The 20,977-nt window shown below is 35.8% G+C and overlaps 1 protein-coding gene across 3 annotated transcripts; it reads left to right on the plus strand.

Annotated features, from left to right (window-relative positions):
• Positions 1 to 306: 306 nt before the first annotated feature.
• LOC134533996 (centrosomal protein of 97 kDa) lies at positions 307 to 19,231 on the plus strand. 3 transcript variants are annotated; one of them, XM_063371878.1, is made up of 14 exons: positions 307 to 406; positions 606 to 922; positions 3,139 to 3,240; positions 5,209 to 5,405; positions 6,097 to 6,180; positions 7,536 to 7,744; positions 8,418 to 8,525; positions 9,240 to 9,461; positions 10,291 to 10,659; positions 12,135 to 12,258; positions 12,353 to 12,452; positions 12,971 to 13,093; positions 14,256 to 14,566; positions 17,443 to 19,231. In XM_063371878.1, the coding sequence occupies exons 1-14, from the start codon at positions 394 to 396 to the stop codon at positions 17,702 to 17,704; spliced, it is 2,541 nt and encodes an 846-aa protein (XP_063227948.1). In that variant the 5' UTR covers positions 307 to 393; the 3' UTR covers positions 17,705 to 19,231. The 3 variants fall into 3 exon arrangements, with proteins under 3 accessions (XP_063227948.1, XP_063227949.1, XP_063227950.1); XM_063371879.1 differs by having other exon boundaries at positions 10,294 to 10,659; XM_063371880.1 differs by having other exon boundaries at positions 7,536 to 7,717.
• Positions 19,232 to 20,977: the final 1,746 nt, after the last annotated feature.

The following is a 20,977-nucleotide window of genomic DNA, read 5'->3' on the forward strand; positions in this document are numbered from 1 at the left end:
TTGATTTGTTGATGGGGGAGGGAGCGACCAATTGGAGTGCTTGAAGAAGCTTTATTTACTCTATTTGTAGAACAAAAATCTGGTATTGAAATGTCACACAGCCATCGCCGAGCACTCAGTTTGTCCATATTAGTATTATTTTTTGTGTAATAAATTCTACACTACAGGCGAATAAAAAAGAATAAATTTCTGCAGGTATCTTAATTTTTTGTATCAACGGTATGTAAAAGCAACATAATTATAATTGTGGCTGTGTTGGCTATAGTAAATTATTTTCATTTTATTGTTGCCGAAGGCTGCACGTTTGTATTGACCGGGTAGTTTTAGAGCAAGTGTTTTGAAATAAATAATTGCGGCATTTGACTGCTTTTTAATTGTATTATAACATGGAAAATGGATGGTGAAGGTTAGTTTTTTGAAGGGTCAAATTTATTTATTTTAATAACACTTACGTGACTTCATATTATTGTATCGTACCTGTATATGCTAACTAATTTTACTTCAATAAATTCGAATAAATATTCAAATTTTTTGTTTTAAATGACAGATGTAAGTTAAACGTCTTACTAAGGCTAACGGTATCAATTATTTGTAATGATTTTTAGTTTCAGAACAAGTGGACACTTTGAATTTGTCGAAGCGTGGAATAAAGAAGTTGTCAAAATCGCAGCCAGGTCATGCCCAGGCAGTGAAAACTCTTATACTCGATGGCAACGAGTTGCAGCGATGGGACAATATTGACTCTTATCCAGGCTTGACAAAATTGTCTGCAGTGGATAATCAATTATTGCGAATGTATGGTGTTTCACGTCTTCACCATCTCACATCACTCAACTTGGCTCACAATAGCATCCTGACCATTGAAGGGCTTAAGGATCTCTCACAACTCAGATGGCTTTGTCTTGCAAGCAACAAGATACAGGTATATATTGGTCTGTAATCATATGGCTGAATAGAAACTAGGATGGACTATAAAAGTACCAAAAAGTTTAAAGGCCCTACATATTAGTTTATCACTAACACAGTATTATACATAAAAGTTTAACCTCATGTAATTCAATCTGACTCAATAAAATTTACATTGCAATAAGTATAAGAGGGGAGTGAGTGGGAGTTCTTGCCACCGGGTGAAAGCCCAATTGCAGGTTAATAAGTAATAATAATAATATATACTCATGCCAGGTATTTATCTGGTAACTTCCGTATCACGTATCCAAGTTTATCCCTTGATCCTGACTGTATGATCTTGTTAATATTGAACCTGTGGTACATGATGCTTGCTGTTTTAATTTAGTAATGCTGACTTCTTACATGTGACAGCACTACCTGACACATAAAAGGAATTGTCATTGCATGTATCAAACGTAATAATTCATTTTTGTACGTCAGATTATGTGCTATTGCACCTAAAAAGGTGGTGTTTCTGCATCCACACTACAAAAAAAAAATCCTGTCATGGTTTGATGCTTGGGTTTGGATGTACATTAGGGACTCACTTTTTTTTTTAAATTTCTATTTACCTTCCACTGTGTCACAAAATCCAAATACAATTTATGCAATGCAATTTAATGCATTTAAAAATGTTATCATGAGTCAGTCCAGTGTATAAAATTTTATTCTTTGAGAATTATCTTATAAATGAATTAACATGTCCAAGATTAAGTTTAAGGATATTGCATGTGTTACTGTGAACTGGCAAACTCAAACAGTTTCTTAATTATTAACAAGAGTAGGTACAAGAAGTATTTAAAAAAAAAAAAATAAAAATTAAAAAAAAGGTGCATGTACTTATGTAGGTACTCACATTAGAATTTATACTTATTTGGCATAATATTGTGTACTAACTTCAATTTTGCATGTAAATAATTAATATAATTAAAATAATTAAATGATTGAAGTGATATTATAAATATGGTTAGTTAAGTATGAATTCAGTGATTTAAAAAAAAAAATTATCAGTTTTCAATATTAATATAAAAATTTGTATAATATTAATAATTTTATTTAGTAAAATAATCAAAATAAATTTATATTAATAATAAAAATCAACAAATATGCTGAGTGTTTATTCTAATTTATTAATTCTAATTCTTTGTGTAATAGTAGAGTAATAATTTATAATGCAATTAAATTATACATACGGGAACCTAACCTCACATAAATACACTTGAAAAAATTTTTAAACACAGTTTATATCAATAATATTCACAATAAATAAATATTTTTAATTATATGTACCTGTAAACAATATCTATCACAAAAGTGAATTACTTAAAAGCACACACATAATTTTTATTTGTATATAGCCTTTTTTTATCTGGTAAATTCTTATCATTTTTTTCATAATGTGCCTAAAGAATTATATCCTCACCTTGCTTATATGAATACATTTGAAAATATACTTGAAAAAGTTTAGAAACACAATTTCTATCACTAATATTCACAAAAAAATTTTTTTTTTTTTAATAATATGGACTAGTAGGCCTATTCAATACCAGTCACTAAACACTTAAGTAAATATTTAAAGCAAACATATAATATGTATTTGTATACGTAGCGTAATTTTCTATATAGCCTTTTTTCATCCTGTGAAAATTTTGTTTTGTGGTGAGCGCACATCATAAATATTTACCCATATCATTTTTTCATAATGTGGTTGAAAGAACAATAACAAATGTGTGTCATGATTTGCAGCAGCGACATAATAGTACTTATCATCATTAAAAAATATGTCTTTGCTTGTGACAACATATGTCGCTTCCATTTCATCCAGTTAATTTTTGCACTCACAATGTTGTGAAATTGTAAAATGTTTTTCACTGCATCAGAACTAGAGGTAGGCTTATATATGCACTTTTATTCGTAATTATGATACATTGCTTACTAATTTTCCATCTTGTATCAGTTTTTTCTGTAAATTCTTTATTTCTAATCAAAGCTCCTAAGTCAAAGGTACTAAATGTATGTTGCCTAAACTATTATGGTTTCGGCACATAATTTTTTTTTTCTTTTACTTTTAATGAAAATCTGTATTAATTTGTTACTTGAATACCCTACTTTTAGTTAATTAATGGGCAAAAGGCAACATTAGGAGGTAACGTTAAAGATTTATTAATGCTGATAATCCTTGTCTTTCAGGCAATTGAACACCTGCAAACAAATGTTCAGTTAGAATATTTAGACCTTTCCGAAAACAAGATAACGCACATTGCTGATATTTCATATCTGAAGTCGCTTCAGGTGAGTAACATACACTTTAGGTTTTCAATGAATTATATTAGCAAAATACTTGTAATTTTGTATTATTCTCAGGGTAAACTCTGGATTTAAAAAAAATTCGCAAATTAGCCGGGCTCTTCTGATGTTTGGAGCCTGAGGATGTTTGTCCCCTCTATCCCTCCCTCTGGCGGCCCTGGCTGGGGTTTGGCTTGGGCAATTAGCACAATGTTGACTGTTAGTGAATAAGATGCTGCTTTTACAGATTTGTCAAACAGCAATACTATGGTAGACTTTACATTCGTGAAGATGGCTGATATTTTAATGGTGTAAAGCTAAGTGAGCAAAAATTGCAGCAGGAGCAGTGCACATTTACCAAGGGCACTTTCACAACAGATGCGTACTGAATAGGATGACGTTCGTACTGCTGAACCAGCGACTGCCTCAAACTGGGAGTGACAAAGGGTGATGTACACCAAACTGCGTATGGCTGACTTTAAACGTCTTTGAGCCCGGCTCGTTGCCTGCTTCCCACGGAGCATTTGAACGCCAGTGCACTGCGATCGCACATCCTCAGCAGTCGAGTGGCACCCTGAAGCCCACCAAATTCTAATTTGCGCGCTACCGTTCGTAACCTGTAAATTGGCAGGGTTTTAGTTCCTGGGAATATGATCCTTAATGAATGTTGCTTGTTTAAGCATTTTCTGCCACCCATTAAATTCATGTTTGCAATTTGCGAACATTCTGTGTATTCATCCCTGAAAACACATATTTTCTTTGCCAATAATTAAGTTTGTTTTTGTCTAGGTAAGCTTGTTTTCTCGTTCGTGTATTGTGTAATAATGTGCCATACTTCAAAAATATTGTGAAAGCAGTTGATGTGTCTCATGTTAATCAGGTTATATTATATTCTGTGACATACTTTATTTAAATATTTTATTTTTACATTTTTCACCCAAGAGATTTTTCACTAATAGTACTCTTGCAGTTTAATAAATATCATATTAGCTGAGTGAAGGTAAGGATCGTGGGGCCAAGTGTCTTGTGAACCTGGCTCCATAGAGTAATGGAAACATGTTGCTTGGAATGGACAGACATAGTTAAATAGTTGGCGGAGCCCTACGTAACCAAACACTATATACTTGGTACAGCCTGGTTACAAAACAGCTGTTCTAAATACATCAATAATCATAATTATGCTGGTGCATGCATCTACACATTGATGGTAGCATATTGTGATAAATAAAACCATGTATTTGTAACTTCATTGCTGATAACAATCCTTTCTTTTCTATGAATCATTTTGTTGCATTTTCTACACTTACTACATGGTTCCATCACTTGTCAAGCACTAAATTATTCCTTTCCCGTATTTTTCTTTTCATCTTGCTTGCCTCTTACTCTCCTTACCTCATTCTGACAGCTCATAAGAGGTTTGGCGAACACTGTATGTTTCTGTGGCATCTCTGTAATGATGTGCTAATGCTTTATGCTTATTGGGTTTGACAAAACAGCAAAAACAGTGAGCCGAAAGCTGTTATGGGGTCTGGCAAACCTGAAAAATTCTTGGTGAGGAAAATCTGGAATTGTCACGGGAAACAATTTTACTTAAGTTGTAAATATTAACACGTAAATCAGTGATAAGTAATTTCATTCAGAACTATAAAATTTCATATTTGCAGAAACAATATTCATGTGATTGTGTTAGTAAAATATGGGCTATGGGAGGAATTGGTATTGAATTAAATAAAAATTATACCATAGACAATTAAACAGACACAAGAACCATTTGGCTGAAAACAAATGAACATTTTATATATATTTTTTGTGTGCACATTTGGTGGGAACTGCAACTGAAATATTTTTAAAATAACTTTAAATTCTTAATTATTTTTTTTTTTTAGGAAAACTAGGGAAAGTGAGGAAAATTTTATTTAGGATGTTCTGTGATGGGGAATATGTGCCCAGACACACCATACATTTGTGTTTTAGGAGCTGTTGCTGCACTCTAACCGCATATCGCAACTGCGCCAATGCGAGCGTCACCTGCCAACGAGCCTGGTCAGTCTCACGCTTGCCAATAACAACATATCGGACCTGAATGAGGTATCGAACCTGGCCCACCTCACCGTTTTGCGTGAGCTGTCCATCGCTAACAACCCTTGCGTCGCGATGACTGGGAAAAGCCTGTATCCTTTCCTTTGCGCTTTCTGGGTGTCGGTGAGGCATGCTCGTGGTGTGTGCATGAACCTTAATACACTAACCCAACAGGTGGCTGGTAACTGAGCCATCTGTTGTTTGATCCCGTAGGTATGTTACTTTACTTGTAAAAATATTAAATCCTATAGTTATGACATTTAATTTGATCCCATGAAAAAAGTAAAAATAAATAAATGTACTACATATATTTTTAGTTCTAATGCCTGCCACTAAAAAAAAGCACTTAGTCATGTTCTCAATCCAGTAGCCAAGTTTCAAATACAATATTCAATGTACGTATTTTACCATTGCTTCTTGCTCTCAAATTTTTAGTGTCTTTACTTGTCTATAATTATTTTTTTAAATGAGACAAATTTTCAGAGTGAAGTGTACAAAAGGTGAAGAGTGTCTTGTTTGTCTTTTGTGGGTTGTACCCTGAAGTTCAGATGTCCAGTTTCTGTGTACTTCCATCATTGTTGAATGAATTTTTTAAAATCTTTTCTGAACATTCTAGTGAAAAAGCTGTAACCATTTGGAGTTTACTGTATGTCTGAAAGTATACTTCTCTAAAATAGAAGTTGTTTTAAAGTGTTGTGGAACACACTGCTAGTTGCTACATGTGTGTGTGTGTGTGTTCTGCCCTTCACTGCGTGCACAAGTGACTCCTTGACCCTCTCGTAGTGGCTTTGACTACCGCCCGTTTCTCATTAACTGGTGCATGAGCCTGAAGGTGATAGACGGCTATGTGGTGGATGCTCTCGAGGGGTAAGCACTCCTGCTTGATCACCGCTATGCTTACTAGTGTGATGTGGGCCATGCGTCCTTGTCCTCTGTGTGTGTTGTTGTGGGCGTACAAACTTATGTTTTGAATTGCATCATGCTGTAAATGCAGGTGTGAAGACCAGTGGTTGTTTCAGAGCTTCACACCTAGGTTTTTAACATGCAGTAATCACAAATATTTTAGGGCGCACAATTTGCTAAACCAGCATAATGACCCAAAGCTTTGTTTGTAACATGTTTCGATCCATCGGTACAAGAAAAAGTAAATAGTTTACTACATTGTAAATAAACTAAATCTCAGTAAGTCAAAGTTGTGTAGTTTTTATCAAATTACAATACTTATGCATGCATCTTTGCGAATAAACTAAACCTTCCACAAGTCAAAGTTGTGAAGCTTAAATCAATATACAATACTTGTGCAACTTTTCACACCTCGGTACTGGAAGAAGAGTTCAACAGGATACACAACTTGGTTTTCTGGCCAAATGGCTGTTTCATCAGTCCTTCTTGTGGAAAACTTCACCCAGAACAAATATCCAACAATAAAGACTCAAGTCCTAGATACCATGAAAAAATTAGTAAGCCCAATATAAATCCTAATTATCAATTTTCAAACTCTGACCTAAGTGATTGATTAAAGGATCGAGTCAATACCAATCCATAATTCAAACTTGGGTAAACTATTCAAGGTTACCTTTCAAAACAGATTGAACTTTCACGTAAACATGGTCAGGTTTTTGGTAGTGCCTATGCCCTTATGCATATGTTTTGGTAGATATGATATCTAACATTTAATAATATAAATTACTTTTTAAAAATTTGGAAGATTCAATTCCTATTCTTAAAGAAGAATGCTATATACATGTAACTAGTATAATATTTTTATTCATATAAGTATAAAAACCTTTTGTTTGGCACTTGATTACTCACGTAAGTTACAAACATTAATATTATCATGATTTTCATGTAGAGCAATGGTTCTTAAACTTTTTGAAGTTCTATTCTTATTTTTCTGTTTCTGTTTAAAATCCTACTAATAATTGTAGGTGTATTATAGACAAATTTTCGAGGAATATGTATATATGTTATACTTTTTAAGTCACTCTTTGAGCAAAACCTGTAGATTTGTTCAAATAATAATGATGTGTTATCATAAAAGGGGTATATCCGTAATGAAATGTTATAATAGAGTAACTTTATTTATTAATGGATGCATATTTCTCGGGAATACCACAGGGTGCACCTAGGGTGCTGTTGTGTGACCTGGCGAATGCGCGGGTTGTCGCCGCGTCGTTGCTGAAGGCTCGGAGGGAGTGACGGGGCGGTGCTACTGCTTGCAGCCTGAAGGCGGAGTGGCTGTACTCGCAGGGGCGCGGGCGGCAGTTCCGGGCGGGCGAGCACCAGGCGCTGGTGGAGTACCTGGCGGGGGCTTGCCCCCTCTCTGGGGACGCCCTCCAGTCGGAGGAGGAGCGCAAGTTGCGGCTGATCCTCAGCAAGGCCCAGCAGCACCAGCAGCAGCTCCGTGAGCAAGTCACCGAGAGCAGTAACAGTGCGCACCCTTTATCCCCCCGACAGCCGGTGGCCACGGCGGTGCTTTCGCAGCTCCGTCTCGCTTGTTTCATTTTGTACTTGTTACTGCATTCCTTGCATTTGTTATTCTGTTACAAATATCTTCGACAGATATTTACTAAGTGTAAAAAGTCACTCAGGTTACACGCATGACTTTTCACGTTAAGTACCACTCGATGAACATTCTGTTGAATATATATGTATGTAACAGACCAACAAATGCAAGAAAGAACCTGCGCTAAAAATCTACAAAAATATCCCTTTGAGCAAATTATTTACGTTAAAAATGAAATTGTCGTCTTTCCGTGTAAGACAAGAGTCTTAAGGGAGGATACCTGCCTGCCCTTCTCTTCGAAAAATGTACAGATTCATGTAAATTCCACATCATACCATCGTGGGCAAAAAAAAGTATCGTAATTTTGAGGTTACAGTTTATGCGAAAAAAGTATTTTCTTCCATGTCAGCATGTATAGGAACCCTTTAATGGCAAAGCTAACATCAATGGAAGAAATAAATAAATAAAAAATGTTGTGTCTCAAGGACAAGTATGAAAGTAAGAATGGACCTGGTGTTGATTGTGCTCTTGTACTTGCATCTCTGGAATCCCAGAGTTGACAGACGACACTGAAAGGCCCTGGATTGTTCCCTGGCAGCTCGTGGAACGAGGCCACGTGGCAGCAGCCTGAACAGAAGTCAGTCGTCTCCCGCGCCGTCCCCAGCTTCTCAGAGGAGGGTGCGCAGTGCCAGGAGCCAGAGATCCGGTGAGTGAGTGGGCTCGCTCTTCGTTTTCTGATTCTTGAACGTTGGTCAAGTATGTGCTAGCCAAGAAACTGAAGGCTCTGCATCATCCGTTTGTCGAATTATTGTCTTTTCATGTCATATCAGTTTAACGAACATTTGTGCCAATTTTTCACTATATTAGCACTTCTTATTGTGTTGCTGAAATTTTTTGTCGCCAGATAAAGGCTGCATGTTATCTTTTTTTTTTTGGTAAAAAGTCAGTAAAATATATTAATTTTTTTTTTTTTAAATTAGGTACATCATTGCCACTTACTAGAAGTTCATTTTGTGTGTTACCATAGCGATATAATGAAGAAAAAATTATTTCTCTTAACACAGTTTGCTTACTATACTAGAAACAAATTAGATCCAACCAAAAACAAAAAAACCAACGTTTTGGATAAGAACAAGCCTTAATTTTATTGTTTTCCGATAAAGACATAACATTTGGTTTTCCTTTACTTGTGCTGAATTAAACAGTGCGGTTATCGTGTTGTATCAAAAGAACTATGGTTTGTTTGTATGCTTCTATGATATTAGGTTATGAAATACTGTTTTCAAAAGACTATATCTTTTTTTTAATTAACAAATTATGAAATATACACACAAGCCATTAACTGTACAGATGTAAAATTTTACGCAACCGGTTGTGATAACGTTGGGTGAAATATTGGGTATGTCTGTTGCTCCTATAGGCGGATCTAAAACCCCAGGAATGGATGTTCCAAAGCTAGACAGTCGCATGGCATCGAGTTGCCATGCCGCCATATCAAGCGATTACAACGCATCAGGGCTGATGTCCCAGAGCCTGGACCCTAGCCTGCTGTTTGCTACCTCCAGCTATGCCAAGGACAGTGTCGGCACTGCGCAGTCTGACATTTCATCCGGCAACACCGGCTCCGAGATGGGCGGAGAAGGTATTAACACTGACTAGACGCTAACATCTGGTTTGAAAAGTGGTTACAGTGTGCTCCAGGTAATTTTAAACATTTGTCAGCCCTAATGAAAACCTGTTTTGGTTGAGTATAATAAAAGGTGTATTTCTTTAACTTTGCCACCAATAAAGCCAGATGGCTAGTGTTGTTATAATTATTACTACTAAAAATTTAATGATTTAAGATGTATTTTTGGACATATACCATTGCTGGTTACACTGTATGTCATTAAATACCTCAATAACAAACAAAAGAGATGAATATGCGAACATACAGAAAACAAGCCCAAAATCATTCTATGTCAAAAGATAAAAAATATAGGCAGCACAGAAACTTCTGTGGAATTTTCTTTGTCATTCCACAGTGTCAGTCTTTTCTGTAAGATTTTTTCTACTAATTTCTAATCACCCTTAAAAATTAAAACATTGTTAATAATAAGTACATGTCAAGCACAATTCGTGGAATTTTCTTTGCCGTCAGCCCACTGTGTCAGTTTTTTCTGCAATATTTTTCCGACTAATTCCTTCCACTGAATTTTCTTGGCTGTCTATGTTTATAATTTTTGACAGCTGCTTATGTCGGCTTGTTTTCTGCGTGTTTGCATTTTCATCTCTTTTTTTTCCGTTGTTGAGGTTTCTCATGACGTACATTGTAATCGGCAATGGCGTGTATCCAAAAATACATCTTAAATCAACTTTCCCCATCGCAAGAACGATTCACAGAACGTGTGAGTAAGTGGAAACACAGCAGGAATCTGGAAGTGTCGAGATCAGTTGGAGTGCATACATGGAAGCATCGCGGTGTGTGGCAGCAGACAGCAGCTGCCAGCTGCAAGCTGCCTCGAAGCTGGTGCCCGTCCCGGAGTCCCTGATGAGCCCCGACTACAGGCCGGCCAACACGGTGCCGAGCAAGTTCGGGAGGGGCGCTGGCGCCTGCGACAAGGCGCCGGGGGCGACCCGGGGGTCCCCCAAGATGCCCCGCGGCGCGGCCCCCCGCCCCGTCCAGGCCCGGCCGGATGCCCCGGGGGTCGGCCCCGCCCCGCCACCCGGGCGGCTGGAGGCGAGCAGCGAGGACGAGGACAGCGAGATGTCCGCCTCGAAGCTGGAAGTGATACGCCACCGCGCCCAGGAGAAGTGGCAGAGGAAGGAGACCGTCACTCCTGTGCAGAGTGATGCATCTGGTGAGGCTTATAACGTTCTAACTTATACGTGTAGATCCAAGATTTTATGCTGTTATAAAAAAGCAAATTTCATCATTAAAAATAGTATACAGCTCTTTATCATCTTTAAAAACTAAACTGCTGTTAATAATAACAACTAAATATCAAGCACAATTACGTTGATAAACCGCCTCAACAATTCACGTTAAGACACTTAAAATGTTTACATAAAACACTACTACATATTATATTCATGAGAGTAAATTAAATAATAAAAAAAAATTATAATATTCAGTATTCGTCAGTAATGATTCTATTAGATTACAAGAAAGTTATAAATATGAAAAAAAAAATAAAAGTACAACTAAATATTTTTTAAATCCTTTATCTAGAGCTAAGACTGTATGGTTTTTTATTTTGACAGGTTTTGTTAGCATTTTTATTTTTCAATTATTGTGCATGAATGAATATAAAAGAAATAGTGTTATTTGAATCACTAAACACGTGTTTTTTTTAAATCGGCGAGGAAAAAACATTTTATTGAATGTGTGGTAAGTTTATTTTTGTGGCCTAACATGCATATTTTCCAATTTAAAATTTTACTTTTTTTTTCCTGTTTAATATTTCAATACTGTCAATATGAACAAAAAATCAATATACAATGTTAAAAATCCAAAATCAGTTCTCTTATGTATAGACTGCTTTGAAAAAAATGACACATAGAAATAATTAAATTTTTTTGCTTAATACTGTACATAATATTTTCGGTTTTGAAATAAAAGTCAAAATTAAAGATTTAGGAAATAAATTCTATATTTTACTAAACAAAATTAGGCAATTGATGTGAATTTCACTGCATTTTGTGTTTTCCCCTGCATTTTGGTGCTAAGTGGTGTATGAACTTTCATTTTGGTGTTTGGCGGTTTTATCGCTATTAATGTATTAATCATACTTGCCTCTACTTATTTGTCATCTTTATAATTTTAAATTTTAATAACATGCATTTGTTTCAGTTTTATTGCTATTAAACGTATAATCTTACTTCTATTTATGTGTCTTCTTCATATTCTAAGTTTTTTTATAATATGCCTTTGTTTATTTATTTTATATTTTTTACCTTGTCATGGTGTTATCAAATCTTAGATAATTTTGTAATAAGATATTTCTTAATATCCTTAATGCACTGTGCATTAAAATGAATAAAAATGAACTCTTATATTTTCTCATTACCTTCGACCTTTAAATATTTGGTATGGGAACTCACTACTTATTACAACAGCGTTTATTTAGAAAAACTACCATTTATTGCTGCTAAGTATCTTGCTTTGTTATTTGTATCATTATTCTAACTTTGAAGTTCTTTCTACCCTGTGTGTGTTCATTATACGTTTACGTAAGTTTGGTGAACCTTTTTGAGTAGGATGTCTGCATGGGATCGGACACACCAAAAGACACACAGAGTAGATAGTGTCGTAATGTGTACGCTGTGCTCGTAGTTGCGGAGAAGGCAGCGGTGTGCATACAGCGGATGTGGCGGGGCTATCGCACACGCAACTTGGACCAGAAAGTGCAAGGAGTTATCAAGGACATCCAGGCGTCCCGCATCCAGGACCACGTTGTGTGAGTGTGGCCATCTGTAATACTGGCATCTGTGACGTTAACAGTTTAACTGGAAACTGGAGTGGCACCGCACCGATATATCTGTTTGTTGCAGGAAGCTCATGACGGAGATGGAGGCAACTAGGACGATGATGGAATGGGAACGCAAGCAGCGTGAGCTACACATGCAGGCTATCAGTGCCTTGTGGAAGAAAGTACGTAATTTAGTTCATCATTGATTATACCACACTTAGTCTAGTCCTAGTGCAAGAAGGGATTACATTGAAAACTGAAAAGTTGCGTAAGAGTTATGCTATCAAATGTGAATAATAATAATAATAATAATAATTATTATTATTTTTCTGTCACTGTCTTTTGTTTTTATTCCAAACTTTAAGTTACTTTCTGGATAGATTTCGTACTTATTTCAAAAATAGATCATTTTGCCTGCAAGTGTCATAAATATTGTACGCAGAAGCCCATTTCCATATCTAAATCTCAATAAATATTAGTTTTATAATAAAATAAATTTGGGGAATGTAATCTGATATCGGTTGTTAGATAAAACCCAGTGTACAAACTTAAAAAATGTCGCAAAAAGAGTTCTATTTAAAGTCGAGTAAATTTGGTCCTAGTTTCTGTAGTTAGTATGTAAAATTATTTGGTGTTCTATAGTAGCATACTCTGTAAATATTCAGTTTCATTAATTTGTACTGTCACATGTTTGTCAAAGATGGTGACCTTGGAGCCTGGAAACAAGGAAAGTGGTGAAGGAGCAGCTTCAGGTGCAACACAGTGTACAAATACCAACACCGTCCAGAACTTGACAACCTTGTGTGTTCATTTGAAAGGACAGGTACGCCAACCTTTAATACCGTCTTTCATCGAACATCTATTTTCGTTAGAAAATAAAGGCTGCAAAGGCTGCTGTACAATTTGAAAAAATGCCAACTTAAAAATTTAATTCACCATAAACACACCTTTAAACTAACCAGCAATTATGGTAAACATATTTATGGAAGGTATCTATGAAAATTTTTTTAATAAAACAGTTCTCTGATTAAGTTAAACAGTTTCATATGTAGTCATTGTAGATTTTAAAGACATGAAAATTTTTCATTTTCACAACCAAAATAATACATACAGCAATGTAAATATTTGATAATAAATAATGTAAGATGCCTTCCCCAATGCTTTCCCTTTAAATAAAAAGCTCCCTTCTTCAGAAAGAAGAAAGAAGAAGAGATTAATTGTTCCAGACAAAAAAAAATGATATTCAAGTATAATTACTTGAGTAAGATTCTGTGTAGTTAGTGTTGATTTTATTCTGTTATGTAGCTATACAGTAAAACCCTCTTAAAGAACCACTTAAGAAAATTTTCCTGCATTATAATTATGAGTTTAAAATTAAAACATTTAGCACTGGACCTATAATTACATACAATTTCATCCTTTTAATAAAATTGCTATTGTTAATAGGTCTAAATTTCTAAGTTCTTTGAGAAACTTCTTAACAGGTATGTACTGTATTACTAATGTAAAATTAATTTTTTTTAATGTAATATGAAGCTCCTTAAAATGCAACTTATTAAAAAAAAAATTTCTGCAAAGATATTTGTACAAATTTTCATCTTTTTTTTTCTCCATCGGAGTAGCATTCTACTAAGGCGGCGATGGTCGTACTCTGCCCTGTGCGAAGGGTATAAAGATCTCTAACGTCACCACGCACCAGCTACGGTACCTGCGTCAGCGCTGTTTGGTAGCAGAGTACAAAAATCGCCATCTTAGTAGAACGCCACTCCGATGGAAAAAAAAAAAAATGGAAATTTGTGCACATATATATCTGCAGAAAAAAATTTTTTTTAGTATAATAAGTTGCATTTTTAAGGAGCTTCATATTATATTTAAAAAAAAAAATAATTTTACATTAGTAATACAGTATATATCTGTTTAAAGGTTTCTCAAAGAACTTATAAATGTAGACTGTCGCGGAGAAGGCAGTAGCTGCAACTGTGCAGGTGGACCAGCTGCAGACGGTGGTGGAGCGCATGTGGTCGCTGTACCGCCAGCAGGCCGCCCCCCGGGAGGCCGCGGCGACCCAGACGGACGTTGTGGCGGTGCACAGCCCGGACTGCGAGGAGGGCGCCTCGTTCCCGCTCCAGCGGGCCGGGCGGGCGGCGGCGGGAGGGGGCCCCGGCCGACCCTCGTCGCTGCCCATCCCGCAGCGCGCCCGGGCTCCACTGCCTCCCGCCGCCGCCGAGCCCCGGGAGCTGCGCCAGTTCGCCACCAGCCTCGTGGACGGCGTGCTGCGCAACGTGGCCGAGGCCAGGTAACGCTTCCCCACAGGCCGCAACAACGGACCTACCTTAACCATTCATAAGGACAGCCGGTTTATTTTCAGCTCAAGTTTGGTTTATAAAATGTAAAGATTATGCTTCATAGGTTATTCCAAGAAAACAGCTCATGTTGACGGTGATATAGGCTGCACTATACTTGGAATTAAAAAAAATTGGCAACAATTTTTGTGCATTTCAATTACATATCAAAAATTGTAAGGAAAACGAAAATTGGTAGGAAGATGTGCCTTAATGTAATGTAGAGCAGTGTTGATGGTTCCCCTCCCTCTCTCGTCACTGTAGTGTCTGTGGAATTGCACCGTACACATTGTTCAATTGTCTATCTCGACATGTATTTACGATGCAGCATTGTCCAAACGTGATATTTTTTTTGCGTTATATTTCCCCACGCTTTCAAATGTGATATCCAGTGAACAAACTGTTTCAAAGTGAGACTTCAATATGCTTCCATTCTCCCACCCCCTCGCCTCCTGGGCATAAGTTTAGTAACATGCTGCATGCTAGTTTGAATAAGCTGAAAATAAAGAGTAGCTTGCTGCCTTTCTCCCTGTGGGAAAAAGACACTGGTAAATAAAATTAAAAGTACTGTCTTTTATTGCATAATCGTAGCATATTTTATACTAAAATCAAGTTTTGAAAGTGGGGGTGCGATTTTTACGTAATAAAGCATTTTTTGTTAGGTAAAATTATTCATAAAAACCAATTCTATTCATGGAAAGTACGTTTATTTAAAAATTAGAGTATACAAAAGCACGCCAAACAATTAAAACTAATAAGTCATGCAACAAAAATATTTTTCAACAAGATTTGCTAATTAAAATGGCACGGTTATAATTTTAGGCACAATATACACGTACAAAATGTAAGAGAATCATTACATATATTTTATGGCCCATCCTTTTTCCTGCACCACCTAAGAAAAAGACAAAGGAAAGAAAAGTAAGAAAACTATTTATTATAACGGTGTTAAGCCAACATCGATCGATTGGAAATCAATATCTGCTAAGCTCTAAATTTTACTCTGATGTGTCATTAAAGATAGCTGTTTCACATGATTGAGTGTGTGTGTTTTGAGTAAGCCTGTGCGAATATCAGTTTTTTAGTTCGAATCGAATTCAAATACGAATACCAAATTATTCTCGAATACGAATAGTGAGTTCGAATAATTGGAATTAGAATTGAAATCCCATAAAACATGTTATATCACATCAATTACAATAACAGGTACATATTTACTGATACAGTAAAATCAATCTATGTAGAATCAAAAAACTGACAGTACTTAAAATTTTAAGGTTCTCCAATTTTATAATTAGTTCGTATTAAAAGAGTCTTGTCACATCACTACATATTAGCTAATTTAAATTTTTGTGGAGAAACACAAGCTGCTCTACATTTTGGGTGAGTAGACTCTCTCTTCTACACGTCACAATGTTGCCAGCTGTTGAGAAAAGTCTCTCACTGCACACTTGTGTGGCAGGTATAGGAAAGTACTTTCTTGCTACCACAGCTATGTTTCGGAAACAAGTGCGCCCCTTCTCTTACCTGAAACTGAAAGGATTTTCATTCTTTGGGATTAAGGGTGCTGCCAGATATTCGTTTACTTCTCCTTGGATAGTTTCTTCGTAGCTTGCAAGCGTAGACTGAGCTGCTGTTGAAGGTTGCACGTAGGCCCACAGAGATGACTTCTTAATAGGCATTTCACTTGTAGCCTCACTTTTCTCAGTTATAGTTTCAGCTTCTGTGTTCAACTTACTCAGCTTACATACCTCCCTGCACAAATTTTCAACCCATATATATATTTTTTTTCATCCTCAATTAGTGAATCTTTGAACCGTGGATCTACCATCATAGAAAACACATTTACTTCACAATCTTGGTACACCATGTAATGTGATCGCAAGTTTTTAAGTAAGTTCTTGGCAAGAGTTTTTTTTTTGACGTGCGGGACAGGATAATTGCCTGAGCTGTCTCTACGCGAGGAATTTGGGAAGGGTATGAGGGGGGGGGGGGGGGGTTGCCACCAGCATCCGGTCGTTTACTGTGTATTATCCTATTGAAAAACATTGACGTATCATGTTAGGCTTTTGGAATCTTTGCTGTGAGTATGCGGCCAGATGTTTTCCACATAGTCTGTACAATTTTCTTTCTCTTCGCCGTCACGTTCGGAACGAAATTACAGTGCCGACAAACCATGTTTCACCCTCTAATCTGAAAACTGTCACCTATAACACCCCGGTTGTGTGGATTTTACAGACATGTATTTATCTTTATCAGTATGCTGACAGTTCAAATCTATTTTAAACGACTTGACGACATTCTTCTACATAAAATACGTTAGTTATTGCTCCGAATTACTGTGTTAAAACGGACTTTACGTGGCCAGTTGTAGTGGAATAACTTCACATACATAACTCTAAAACATTACGAAAATTCCGCGGAACTTTTGTCCCGCCCAACGAGAGAAACCCCGAAATGTTTCCCGGTTTCAGTGATCCCGCTCAGCCTTTTTCGTAAATGACTGAATATTCGTTTTTTCGAAGTGTTAGTATTCGAAATCGAATCGAATACGAATAATAAACTATTCGTTTTGATATTTGAAAATTTGAATATTCGCACAGGCCTAGTTTTAAGTGTAAGTGATGTGGCTGTATGCATGCACTAATGTTATTTTATATTTGTTTTTCTTTATGGTTGATTCTTAAGCAGTAATGCCTAGTGATTAAAGTTATTAAACTATTACATTCATTGTAGAAATTAAGGTTGAAATTCGGACAATCATTTTTACATTTTTAAGTTTTTAGAGCATAGCCACAGGAAATGTGAATGTGCTGGGCTTTACGCGCAGGGTTGACGCAACTAGTGCGGCCACAGACAACCACAGCTGTGGAGATGTGGCAGAGGAGAGAGCAGATCAAGGTGCGCCCCTGGCCACGCACTGTACTGCCTCCACCAATGGCAACCCTGAGCCGGTCTGCGCGCGGAGTGAAGTTGCAGACGCAGGCGGGCGTGATCTCGCTGCTCCGGCCGATGCATGCGAACTCACGTCCCCGAACAACAACCAACAGCCTCAAGGTGTCGTGGCTAACGGATCTCTCACTTGTAAGTGATACGAGTCGACTTGCAGCTATTCATAAGGAAAAGGGCTGTTCGGGCTCTTAACTTTTCAGGAATCACAGCTCTGATTTTCCCAAAATTGGAGCTGGACAGTATACTTTCAAGTAATTTTTGAATTTGTACCTGCCATTTTTGAAAAGTGAAATTAAAATTCAGGTAGTAATTTCTATGTACTAGTTATGTTTCTCTTACATTTTGTATGCATATATTGTGCCTAAAATTATAACCGTGCCATTTTTAATTAGCATATTTGTGCAGACATGTTGATTTTTTTTAAGCTATTTGTAAACTTCAAAGACGTCAGGGATTTTGGTGGTTTTTCTTTTAAATAAATACATAGTATTGCAGTTAAAATAAAAATAAAAATTTTGTGTTGGTGCTTGGAATAGTAAATAAATATTTTGAAATAACAGCACTCATAATAAATTATAAGAATATTTTTCTTGCATGTAGGCTGTTGGAATATATTTATGACAGGTGTATTAGAAAATCCTTTAGTGAGGAAACTCTTGGCTGGTACCTGATTTTGTGGGATAATAGCACCATATTTTAAAAAAAAAGTTAAAAAGATTTGTTGTTGCTGGCAACTAAATTTGCAAGTGTCAAAAGGAGCCTAATGTTTTCTGTGGTCTAATGTAATTAATTAATGTGAGAATATGTTTGTATATGTTTTTGTTTATTATTTATTGTAAAAAATTGTATTGCGAATGTGTTAAATATGTAGAAAATAATTCCCAAATGCACTTAAATATTTTCACAGCACAATAAAAGTGATAATAATTTTTATTTTCTAAGGGAAAGAATATTTTCCTTCCTGAAAATATCTTGAAATGAAAAAAATAAACATTGTTCAATCCTAATAACTGCCTGTGTTGTATGATGTGGAATATCCTTCAAGGATTATGAATGTTAAACAAATGTGAAACATTCTAGTACTCTAATTACTGTAATATTATTAATCAACAAAGAATTTGTTTAGTGACTACAGTGAATGCAGACTTTAAATGCGTCACATTGTATTTTGTGGAACATGAAAAATTTTTGATTTTCTAGTGTTTTGTGATAAATGTGTTGAAAACTTATCAGCTTTTGCATTTTTGTCAGAAATGTGCACTGCTTTTGCTCAAAATGTCTTGTTCAAAATATGTTTTTGAAATAATTATGTATGGTCTTTCACCAAATTTTCAAATCTTGCAAGTTTTTCTGTCTTTCAGTATTTGTGATTTATGCTATAGATGTAGAACAGTGATTATAGTGAGTTTGCTCAAGCATAAAGACTACTAAGTACAAAACTTTGTGCATAGATTTTTACAATATTTAAACTTATGTTTAGTTATTTAATAACAAATTAATGTAAATACTGTAAATGACTAGTCTTGCCAAGCATTCTGCAAAATTTGTTAGGTTGTGATAAAATAAGTTAGATTGTGGAATCCTGGTTCTCAGAAATAAGTTTTATGTGCACTGTGTTGATTAATCTTAATTTCATGATTCAAAACACATAAAATACCTTTTTATTATTTTATGGTATTTATCATTTTTAATACCTTGTTTAAGTTGTACTGAGATTGAGAAGTATTTATTTGCAAAGCTCATATCATAAATCACTGTTAGATGATTTTGGGAGAGATCACAGACAACCTCATAGGTGAGTAGACAGAGAAATTTTCAACCACAGTTCATGTAACAGCCAAACTGTTAAACTTAGCTATTCAACAGATACAATAGAAAATAGCATTTATAATTTCTGCTGGTAGCTTTAAAATAGCATTAATTCAAACATTAAAACAACTCATATTTTAAATAACTTGAAAATTGTTTTATTGCTGGCAAGTAGCCTACATACATTGGAACCACTCAATTACGAGAATGGGATACTACGATCCCTTCAAAGTTATAACAGTTTTTTTATTGCACAGTCAATTCTACTACGTAATTCATACTAATTTAATCTAGTAACTACGGGTGCTTCCATTTGGTCCTTTGGTAAGTATGAGTGATTTAAATGGCAACTTAAAACAAAGAAAAACACTTAGGGCGCGGTTACACGGGAGTCTGAACTACTTCAGGTGAACATGTTCAGCTGTTGAGTGCGGTTACACACAGTCTGAACATGTTTCGTTCGAGGCCATTTCTCATTTAACTTAAACAGGTTGGCAAAGTAGTTCAGATCGACATATCTTCTACATTAGCCTCTGATTGGCTGGTTAGAATATAAACAGTCTTTTGCAGAAATTCTAGATGGAAAGTGTTTCTGGCACAAGTTCGAGTAATATTTTACCGAATGCAACAAAAAAACCAACAGATAATTATACATATTTTTTAATTTATCCTGACCTTAATTTTCTTAAAACTGAGATAGGTACTCTCGCTCAAAAAATAATAAAAAATAAGTTTAAAAATTTTACTGTGCATGTTTGAATTCCCGATTTGTAAAAAAATATTGAGCAATATGTAAACACATTTCATTTCTGCTGATAATGCTGTATAAACAAGTGAGAAAATCCCGCGTTTTCTGGATGCAATTAAAAAATAGAGATCAACAACACAGTCATTCGTTGACAGTAGACAATCGGTTTTAGAGCTAAACACACTTTTCAGCAACTACCGTGTAACCGCACACTTTCGCGTTTGTAAACGTGTTTACTTAAACATGTTCACCTGAAGTAGTTCAGGGTCCCGTGTAACCGCGCCCTTAAATGAGAAAACAAAGAGCGCGTGTAGCTCAGTAAATGTGATAGAAGTGAAACTTCTTTTGCAATTCAAATCTTGACACTTAAGTATATTGTAAGGGGTAAAACGGCAGAGGAAGAGAAAGAAGACAATTTTATAAATAAATATGAATTAAAAAAATTATTACTCAAAAATAACAGCTCAGGATATCAGTATTATTGATCAATCAATATTAACATAAATATTACTCACTATTGAACTACATCATAAAGAAAATTTGTTTTATAAATTAGATGTAATCAAGCATTCTAATAGACTGGTTTTGTAGTTATGCAAATATCACCTTATCATTGAGTTATAGTGCAATAGATTCTGCCAATAGGCAACATAATCATACTTAAATGCATTCATGGGCATTGATGATGTTCTGCCGTTGAATGAATGAACAATGACAACATTTTTGTCGTTCCGCGACCAAAAATCTAAATGGCACGGACCGTCCTCATGATAATTCTTTACATTAGAACCATATTGCCTCAAAGTGACATTATAAACAGTAGGTATTCCACGCACTGGGTTTTTTTTAAACTTTT

Source organism: Bacillus rossius, chromosome 7 (assembly GCF_032445375.1).
Source record: "Bacillus rossius redtenbacheri isolate Brsri chromosome 7, Brsri_v3, whole genome shotgun sequence".
NCBI lineage: Eukaryota > Metazoa > Arthropoda > Insecta > Phasmatodea > Bacillidae > Bacillus > Bacillus rossius.